The 10,677-nt window shown below is 52.1% G+C and overlaps 1 protein-coding gene across 1 annotated transcript in view; it reads left to right on the plus strand.

The window, feature by feature from the left end:
- ARMC2 (armadillo repeat containing 2) overlaps positions 1–10,677 on the plus strand; it is a 108,367-nt gene that overhangs the window by 76,782 nt on the left and 20,908 nt on the right. Inside the window, exon 14 of the mRNA XM_045294601.1 lies at positions 1,141–1,249. Within this exon, the coding sequence (XP_045150536.1) occupies positions 1,141–1,249 (109 nt within the window). The remainder of the gene's footprint in view (positions 1–1,140; positions 1,250–10,677) is intronic.

A 10,677-nucleotide genomic window follows, 5' to 3' on the forward strand; every position in this document is an offset into this window, starting at 1 on the left:
ACACACACACACACACACACACACACGCTGTGGACCTGCGCTGGGAGCACAAGGGAAACTTCTCTGGCTGGTGTCTGGATTGTTAATCTGCCCCAAGATTCCTGGTATCGGGAATAACTCCAGTTCCCAAACACAAAAACTGATATAAAACTCATCCCAGCACCTCAATCTCTTTGAAAGCAACATTTTTCGCTTTAGGCAAAACCAAAAAAGAAAAAAGAAACGCTGTCCAAAATTCACGTAAATGACAGATCTCATTTAAGAGCAAGGCACATATTGCACGCTTGGGGCTGGAAACCACAGTCGGGACAAACCAAATGCGCTACCAGATGGGCTTAATAACGGCGCAGTGCATGAACAGGATTGCTATCGCCTAAGCCAAGCCGAGCCTGCCCGCCCAAGGAGGTGCCTGTGACGTCCGTGTTGCTGCATTTAGCATCTCAGCAAAATAAGTTTGGGTTGGTTTCTCTGGAAGAAGATGAAGGGATTCCCCCCCTTTCCCCATTTATTCTGTAAATATCTCCTGGGCAAGTGCTCTGGTAAAATGCCTCAAACAAGACTTTTGCAAGACAGGCAATATTTTTGCCGAGGTCAAGGTTCGAAAAACATGACCTTTGTCTCCCTTCCCATCCATCCTCTGCGTTCTGCCCTCTCCGCTTTCAGACGTGATTAATTCTTCGTTTTGCAGAACAGAACTTCCAGATGTTAAACCATCGTCAGTGCCTTCGCAAGCCCAGTCTGGGGATGGTCAGGCACGCCCTAGCTTGTCTCGGGTTCAAAGTCACGCCCTGTCCATTCAGTGTAGCCTCCTTCGGGGTAAGCGGAGTGTCTGCAGCCAAGAACACGCTGCGGGCACTGAGAGTCTGGAAGGCACAGGCGCCCTGCGGTGGGAAACAGGAGCCAGGAAGGCTGCACCTTGCGGCCCAGTGGGGCGGAAACCTCCTCCGTAGGAGTCGCTGCTGCTCGGGAACAACAGCTCCGGCTGCTGGCCTTGGAGCCATCCGGAGATAACTTGACCTCTCCTTCCCCTCCACCCTCTTGGGTCCGCTGAGGATTGGTTAAGAAGCGACTCCTCCCCTTGCTCTGGCGCCTCCACGGGGTGTTTGGGCCCCCAGCTGCCCTGGGCCTCCTCTCTGGCAGGAGCACACCAGCCCCTTGCAGGCACGTTCCCAGGGGGTGCTGCTAGCATTTGGCCGCGCTCGCTTCTCTTTCAACCTTGGTCTTGGCCTGCACCCCAACTGGGCGGTCGGTACAGTAAACCCCGTGGCCTGTGCATTCTTTCCAGCCCCCGCTGCTTTGCCCTTGTGCCTCTTCCCTGGCTCAGCTCAGATCCCCAAAGCCCAGTGGATGTCTGCTGGCCTACAAAAGAGCAGAGCGCGCTGGAATGCCAGCATTGCCCCAGCCTTTTAGCAGTGGTCACACCGGGAGGCAGATTTAAACCACAGAACCACACTCATCGCCCTGGAGTCTTTGTAGACGCCTGTGGACCCTAGAGGGACTGGGCCAAACTGCCCCCTGTGAGTTTCCTATAGGGACCGGGTCCTATGCCCCGTCAGTTTCCTAGACTGTAAGAGCTCCCTCTTTCTCCCTGGGAAAGGATGGTGGTTTCGAACCACTGACCTTATGGTTAGCAGGCCATTGTGTGACCACTATGCCACAAAGGTAACGCTCAGTGCTGGCTTGCTGGAAGCATGGATAGATGGATGGAGCTGTCAATATAATCCCTTCTGGTTTTGCCATCATTTTCGACTCCGCTTCTTGGTTTCGAGTGCCAGCATCTCTGATTCCACATCTTAGGCCAACTGCTGACCCACAGTGGGTCCCCGACTATGAGTCTGTCTGTGTTCCAGACTGATGGAAAAGGTCTCGCTCTTCACGCAACCTGTCAGTGGACTGAATACTTTAGTTTGTTTGGTCATAGGAGGTGGGTAGACTTTGCCAACTGCATACCCTGACTCAGCTCTCAGGTCCAGCTGGCACCGGATGCGTCTAACCCCATTTAAAGAGGGTCTCGATTCACGTTCTGTGTGTGCGACAGAAGGTGCGGGGTGCACTGACAACCCTTTGGTTTTAACGGGTTCTTGGAAATGTTTCCAGAAGGTTTTGCTTTCCTCTGTAGACATTGTCCTCTCCTCAGTCAGCGGGGGACTGAGGGACATGGTTTATTCTTTCTCTGACAGCTGGCTCTCCTCCCAGCCCCCTGGTCAACCTTTTGCACATTGGTTATTTTAAGGTACAGTGGGAAGGGCGTGAGGGGTGGAAGGAATGCGCTCACGGTGGCTGCTGTTGATGGGGAGTGGTATGAGGTAATCCGGAAATAGTCACACGTGGCCAGGTGGCCCATTAGAGGCTGCTTTACCCTGACTTCATAGGTGGTGGTGGTGATCACTCGATGTTTTGGAGCAAGGGAATGATGCAAGAGCTGTGTCCCAGGAAGGGGTGTGACTGTTGTGCACAGAGTGCGGGGCCTCTGTGCTTGTCCAGACTCCCCTGCCAACCGCAAGCCAGACGTGCGAGTACAGAAGAAGGTCCAGCCATCTCCCTCTGAAGAGTGTGCCTCTAAAAACACTGCAGTCACAAGATCAAACGTCGCACTGCATTGGGCAGATCTGCTGCGCAGTGCCTCGTGAGAGTTGCAAAGCAAGGTGTTACTTTGAGGACTAAGGCACGCCTGACCCGAGCCATGGTGTGCTTCATTCCATCATATGCATGTGAGAGTTGAACGCTGAATGAGGAAGACCTAAGAAGAATGGATGCATTTGAAGTATGGTGCTGGAGAAGAGTATCGAATGGACTGCTAAAAGGATAAACAAATCTGTCTTGGAAGAAGTAGGGCCAGAGTGCTCCTTAGAGGCAAGGATGGCAAGACTTCGACTCATGTACTTTGGACCTGTTGTCAGGAGAGACCAGTGCTTGCAGCAGGACATCAGGCTGGGTAAAATAGAGGGGCAGCGAAGAAGAAAAAGGCCTTCCAGGAGGGGATGGACATGGTGGCTGCAACAATGGATGGTGCAGGGCCGGGCAGGGGCACCAAGTCGACTTGATGGCAACTGGATTTTTTGGAGAACAGTCTACAGACAAGTTAACTAGGGTAGGCACGGAAAGTGGGCAGACAGATAGAGGTGGGTGGGAGATGCTACTGAGCCTCAGGCTTGGGGGATGGGCAAGATAAGGGACGATGGGGAAGTGAGTTTAGAACTTGGAATTGGGACCGAGGTTTGAAAATCATGTGTGCACGGGTGATTGTTCAAACTCTGGCTCTTCCTTTCCCTTGTGTTTGACTCAGGGGTTCGTCTCCCATGGCTGTTTTCCTCTCTCTGAACAACACCTCTGGCCCTGGCTTTGGGCTACTGTCCCACATGGAACTGAGAGTAACATCCAGCAGCTGCTGCTCTTCTGGCTGTTGGAAGTGGACACAGACGCCGCCCATTCCGTCAGCACTGCCCAGCTCTTTGTTTCGTTTCAGTAAACGCAGTTATGTCTGTTGGCTTGTGGTACCCGTTCCGGTCGAGCAGCATCCTTGCCCATTATGAACAGGGCATATGCTAAGCCAGAGATAATATCCCCCACGCTCTGACTGGAGGACGGCGTTGCGGTCAGGCGTCTTGCGATCGGTGTCCCCTGTTTGTCTCATCTCTGGTTGGCCCTCGCTGTTGCCAGGCTGATTCTGTTTTAAGCAAAAGTTGAAAGTCAGTATGAACTGGTTATACCAGACTGCCTTCTTACAAAACAAAAAGATGATCTCTCCTGATTCATCTTCCTGTGGCCGTTTCCAAACCACACCGCCGCGGTGGTATGAATGTGCAGCTTTGTGTGCAATAAGACCGTGCAAACGTTGTGTGTGCTGCTGGGGAGATGGTTCCCGCATGTGGCCTGAAGAACAAAGGAGAACGCTTCCCCGCGGGGAGAAGTGGGCATCAGGGAAATCCTCTTTGTGGACAGGTCAATGGTGCTTGCACTCTGCCTAATTTTACACATCTTTATAGGATGCTTAATTAAGTGGGATTCTGTAGACGCCTGGTAGACTGAGCTGGGAAACAATACATGACCCGCTCTGACTCACTGCTTCCTGCTGTCCTGGGCTCAGCAGGAGCGAGCATGGAGTACTCGTCGGGAACAGAGACCCCTGTGGTGAGCTAAGGCGCCCTCCAAAGCCCCCTTGTTCAGCCTCCTCTTTCAAGACTCCCGATGAGTCCAGACCAGCCCTGGCATAGGAAGCCGGAAACTCGCACCCTGCCAGCCTCCTGCGGCCCTCCTTCCATTCCGGCCTGGCCTGTGCTCTCCAGATCAGCAGAGAGTATACTCAAGCTGGTGGGGAGGGAATGAGAAGGAGGCAGCGCCCCAGCCAGCCCCCAGAAGGGGAACAGATACAGTGAGCGTAGCGGTTGCTGGAAGTCTGAGGCTGCCAGCTGCCGGGCCCATTTGTTGATGGCTCATGCCATCCTTCAGTTGGCATCCCTGCTGCCAGGAACCACCCGCTTCTTTTTCTGTCTGAAAGCAGGGGAAGGGATGGCAGTGGCTTTAACTCTTCCTGCCCCAAAGCCTGGGACGCCTTCCCCACTTGCGTCTCACGTCAGTCAGTCTCGCAGCACACACAGGTAGACGTGGAAGGGGCCCGAGAGAACGTTTAGGAAAAGAAAAGCCGAAGCTGGGCTTCTGGATCTGTCAGCCCGGGTTGTTTGCTTTCTATAAGGAGCCCTGCTCTCTCGCCTGCAGCCAGCTTACTGGTCTGCATAAACCAGCCAACCACACTGCCATGGAGTGGATGTCCACTCCTCACGCCCCTATAGGACAGGGCAGAACTGGCCCTGTGAGTCTCTGAGACTGTAACTCTTTATGGGAGTAGAAAGGCCCGTTTGCTAACCTTGAGAACGGCATCTCAATTCATAACCATCACGCTACCTGCATGCTCACTGGCATGTCAGCAATGTTATGCAGCGCTAGTGCAGGGCCAGAGAAGCTTTTGGAGTTAAAGACCCATGCGGGAGACCCCGGTTCCATTCCCAGGCAATATATCCCGTGCACAGCTGCCCTCCCCAACCTGCTAGTGGTGGTCTGTCTGTGTTCTGATGCTGAAGTCATTCAGTCGTAGTGCTTCCAGACTAAGCCGGACTAGGAAGCAAAGCTGGCCAGTGAAAACACTATGGCTGCCAGCCGCACATGGGGTTGCCAGCCCAGTGACAGCTAAGAGCCACCACCCAGCCATTGGAAGCACGCCTGGTCCATGATAAGTACCACGGGTTCGTGGCTGTGGCTACTACCCTCACGACTATTCATCATTGAAACTCAGGTGCTGAGCTTCACGTAGATGCTCTTTCACGAGAACCCATGCACGACAGCGTATGTGACAAACCCACCGACCTGCGCTTGGAAAAAAACAGAAGCGCGTTTCCCACAGAGGACCGTGTTGGGGCTGGTTACGCTGGAGCTGGTGCGGACGGTGACCGCTGTATGCCAGAGGAGGACTGCTGTGACCTTTTGGAGGCAGGTCCTCGAGCCCGTCTGCCAAGGGGCCTCTGGGTGGGTGTGTGCCCCCACCCTTTCAGCTCGTAGCCAAGTACTGGATTGTTTACACCACCCCAGGGACTCCTTGGAGGCCCTGATTTCTTGGAAATGTTCTGTCACGCTTAGAAAGCATTCTGCTTTGTGGTTGCGTCTTGGCTAGGGGGTCGGAAACCCTCAAACCAAACTCACTGCCCTCAAGTCGATTCCAGCGCTGCCCTACAAGACAAGGCAGACCGGCCATCGAGTGTCCGAGCCAGCATATCTTTCTCCCAGGGAGCAGCTGGCAGGTTTGAACTGCTGACCTTTTGGTTAGCAGCCTAGCTCATACCGCACGGTGTCACCGGGGTCCTACTGGCCAGGGGGTAGGGGACTCTACGAACCTGAGAGCTTCCTTCTCTAACTCCCGAGGGTGGTGCGAGAGGGGGGGGCGGGACTTTGCCACCCGGATTACTTGAAGTAGCCAATGGTTTTCTGTGGAGTGCAATCCAAGTATTATAGCAAAACCGGCTTCTTGAGCTGGAAGACAAACACACAAACCTGTGGACCTCGATCCCAGAAAGGGGATTGTCCTGGGACCCTTCGCCTTCCCCCTACCAACGCACCTCCATCTTCCCGATTCCATCATTGCATGCAGGTTACATCCTCGTCTCGTGTGGTCTCAAGGTTGACCTCACCTCTGTTCCTGGGAACTTTCCTGAGCTCCCTGTCATCCCCACAGCGTCCATCCTCTTGGCTGGAGTTTGCCGCTCACAGTGTCATCCCACCCACAAACACATTATTGAGAAGGCACAAACAAGGGTTCAATACAATGCTTGGGTCATGAGGAGAGAGGATTTATGCTTCACCGGTTTGCTCTCATTGAACACCAGTGTGTCCCCCGTCCTGTAGATGGAGAAGCTGAGGCACAGAGGGCTGCAGGAAAACCCGGTGTCTGCACCCAGATAGGCCGGCTCCCGTGTGGCAGCCCTAACCGTCCTTGGTGCAGAGCGTCTTCGCTAGCATGCAGGCCTCTGCTTCTCACGTAGATGACAGGCTCTCGTGAGCAGGAGCCATGTTGGATATGTGGGTGTCCCCAAGCTCCTGGGTGGAGCCAAGAGCAGGCTCTCCTGGTGGGCTGACTGCTCAGATGGCTTGAGTATGCTCTGAGTGCAGACCTGGCTGACTGTGCGCTCTCTCCTGGGCCAGTTTCAGTTCTTGCCACAGCGTCGGACTCTGGCCTTTCTTAGTGTTGGCAAATGACCCCCGAGTGTACAAGGAGGAGCCTCGCCTCTTCCCCCTCATTGCTAGGACCCTCTTTCTTTCCCCTCAAGAGCAAACAGGAACAAGTTGGTCCTGGCACCGTTTTGTGTGTGTGGAGTTGATTCCAACACATAGCTGCCCTATATGACTAAGTAGAACTGCCCCATAGGATTGCCTAAGCCGCCGTCTCCGGGGGTGCCATGCCATTTAAAATCAAGGAAATCGGGCACCAGGGCTCTATCCTTCACCCTACTGATCCAGTCTGTGTCTTTGCTGAGCAAGTTGTTGGGGAAAATGGAAGGAGAAGGTGCCTTCAAGATTGTCGGAAGTCTCAGGAACAACCTGCGGTGATATGCAGACCACACAGCCTCTCTCGGTGAAAGACAAGAGGGCTCGAAGTACTTACTGAGGTAGATCAAAGATGACAGCCTTCAGTATGGATTCCACTCAATGTGAAAAAAAAACACCCACATCCTCACAATGGGACCAATAAGCAGCGTCATAATAAACAGAGGTTGGGTCGAGGGGGTGGGGGAGAAAGAAATGTCAAGGGTGTGTTTCACGTGGATCCTAGTCAATGCTTAAGGAAGCAATGGTGTAGAAATGAAATGCCATACACTACTGGGCAAATCGGCTGCGAAAGATTCTTTTGAAGTGTTACAGAACAAGTATGTCACGTGGAGGACTGAGGTATGGCTCCGTTCCCAAGCCATGGTGGTTTCGGGAATATTGAAAACACCCTGGACAGCTAAAAGGAAAAAACACACCTGTCTTGGCAGGTATGGCCGGAGTGCTCATTAGAGGAAAGGATGGCAAGTCATCTCAATTACTTGGGACATGTTGTCAGGAGAGACCAGTCCCTGGAGAAGGACATCCTGCTGGGTCAAGTGCAGCGCAGTTCAAGAAGAGGAGGCCCTCAGAGAGATGAATTGGCGCAGTCGCTGCAACAATGGACTCAGGCCTTGGTGCGATGGAGAGGATGGTATCGTGCTTTGTTTTGTGGTGCACGGGGTGCTATGTGTCGGAACCAACTCGCTGCTCCAACAGCAACATGTGCTTTCACGTCTAGGAAGCACGAAGATCAACCGGTGCATTTGGGTTGCGGTGTTGCCAAAGAATCCTGAATATGCCAGGGACAGCCAGGAGCACAAACAAATCTGTCTAAGGAGACGTGCAGCCAAATTGTTCCTTGAAAGGGAGGGTGGCGAAACTGCATGCCTCGTACTTTGGACATAGGATCAGGGAGGGCCAGTCCCTGGATGCTTGGTAAACTGGAAGGTCACAGGAAAAGAGGGAGACCCACAATGAGGTGGACTGACACAGTGGCGGAGACGATGGCTGCCTGGGAACAACAGTTGTGAAGATGATAAGGACTGGGCAGCGTTCGGTTCCGTTGCGCTCAGGAGTGCTAAGAGTCAGAACGGACAGCAGCGATGTGCTGTAGGGAAGCGCATCTCCAGGCCTTTGCTCCTGGAAAGCCACTGGTGGGTTGGAAGTACTGAACTGCCTTTCAGTGAGCAGGTGAGCTCACACCCATTGCACCACCTGGAGACCCCCTGGTGACATAGGATTTCCAAGGCTGAATGACCAACAACAAAATGAACAGTTGTGCTGATGTGAGGTGCTATCCCCTTGGCTCTGACCCCTAGCAACCTTATGCACAACAGGAGAAAGCACTCCCTGGCCCTGCATCGTCCTCACAATTGTTCCTATACTCGAGCCCCTTGTTACAGCCATCTGCTTTGCCGCTCCTCCTTACCAAACACGATGACCTTCTCCAGGGACTGGTTTCTCCTGACAACATGTCCAAAGTACACACGACTACGTCTCACCACTCTTGCCTCTAAGGAGCATTCTGGCCATATTTCTTCCAAGACAGATGGATTTGACCTTTTAGAAGTCCGTGGTACTTTCAGTATTCTTCTCCAGCACCACAGTTCAAATGCATCCATTTTTGTCGACATATAATTCACTTATCAGTTGATCGTTTAAACATATTGAAAAGAGTTGTGCAGTCATCACGACAATTGATTTTAGAACATTTTCATCCTTCTTGTCCTCGTGGTTATTAGCACCCCATTTCCCCCAAGAAACTATCACTCTAGTTACTATATAGATGCACTTTTCCTGAATTTCATCTAAAGAAAAAAAATTTACCTAAAGGCAAAACAAACAACAACACCCCCCCACACACACACACAAAACCCCAACCTAATAGCAATAACAAAGTGAAACACAGAAAAACCTCAGTTGCCAAGCATCCATCTACCTTTCAGTTTGCTAAAGCAGAAGATCCGTTTAAAAAGAGGAAGCCTATCACGGAGATGGATTGACACAGTGGCTACAAGAATGGGCCCAAACATAGCAACACTTGTGGCACAGCACCAGGTGGTGTTTCGTTGTATTGTACACAAGGGCGCTGTGAGTCGGAGCCTCAGGGTTGTTCTCGCACCTAAGACCAACAGTCTGTACCAGCAGAACAGCCATCCAGATGTCCGAGGAGAGAGAAAGCCAGGCAGCTTTTCGGAACCTCAGTTTCCTGCCTATAAAATAGCCCAATGCCTGGCACTACCAATATTGAGCCAGAGGACGGCTCCCGAATGATGACTCTCTCTCACAAAGGATGGAGACGTGCCCATTGGACACCCAGGCCGGTTGCAGTGCCGTCGTGAGCACGCCCATGAAGCCGCCTTCTCCTCCCAGGGCCACTTCCTTGCGCCTGTGCTGGCTTTACTCCTTTGTCTGTTGTCAAACTGAGAAGAGAATTTATTCATCTCGCTTAATTTGAAAATATTCTCGGTTTAGGGTTTTTAAAAAGTTTGTTTTTTAAAAAAGATTATGAAACGTAGTCTCTATAGAAGTGCTAGTGCTGTGGGCTTAGGTGTTGGGCCGCTAACCACAAGGTCCGTGGCTCAAACCTAGCAGCCCTTCTGAGGGAGAAAGATGAGACTATCTGTCCCCTAAAGATTCACAGGCTCAGGAACCCTATATAGGGTCACCATGTGTCTGCATTGATTTGCAGTGAGAGTGGTTTGGGGTTTACAGAGAGGAATATAAAACATAAATGTACCATTTTAACACATGGTTATATAGTAGCTGTCACCCTAGTCAAGAAAGGTAGGGGCGGCATTAGTGGTCTGAGTATGCAAAAAAAAAAAAATGGTTTGCAGCCTGGCAACTATACCCCATAGTGCACATTTGGCAGTGTCTGAAGAGGGTTGCTGTGAGATGGCGTGGGCTGGGTGGCAGTGAGCTGTGTGGTTGTAGTATAGCTAAGGGAGTCTAAAGAACTGATGCATTTGAATTATCGACAGTACCACGTGCCACAAGCAACTCTGGCTTGGAAGAAGTACAGCCAGAATGCTCCTTAGAGGCAAGGACAGCGAGTCTTCATCTCACACACTTTGGACATGTTGTCCGGGCAGACTAGTCCCTGGAGAAGGACATCGTGCTTAGTAAGCTGGAGGGACAGTGAGACAGAGGAAGCCCTTCAAAGAGATGGATGGACACGGTGGCTGCAGCAGGGAGAGCAGGCTTCAGAACAATTGTGGGATGGCACCGGGCCATGCAGTGTTTTCTTCTGTGGCAAATAGGGTGGGGATGAATCAGGGTCAACAACACAACCACAAAAATCAGTCCCTTTCCAAGTGCAGACCAGATTTATGGAACACATGATTAATAATGTTATTTCAGTCAACTAATAGTTCTCTGAAAGAAAAAAAAACAACCCAAGAAGTGTTTGTGTGGGTGGGGGCTGGGGAGGGGGCTGGGGTGGGGTGGGTGGGGTTCAGGGCCACCAAAATGGTGTCAAGTGAATAGACCTTGCTAATGGCCCCCATCAGATTGTAGTCTTTCACTGCCCCAAGGCTTTTAATGTCCCCGGGCAGTTTGCCTCAGTCCTGGGAGTCAGATGGTGGATGAGTGACAGGAAGC

Source organism: Echinops telfairi, unplaced genomic scaffold, assembly GCF_000313985.2.
Source record: "Echinops telfairi isolate 266 unplaced genomic scaffold, ASM31398v2 ScPeMD7_3533;HRSCAF=4204_0, whole genome shotgun sequence".
In the NCBI taxonomy this organism is placed as follows: domain Eukaryota; kingdom Metazoa; phylum Chordata; class Mammalia; order Afrosoricida; family Tenrecidae; genus Echinops; species Echinops telfairi.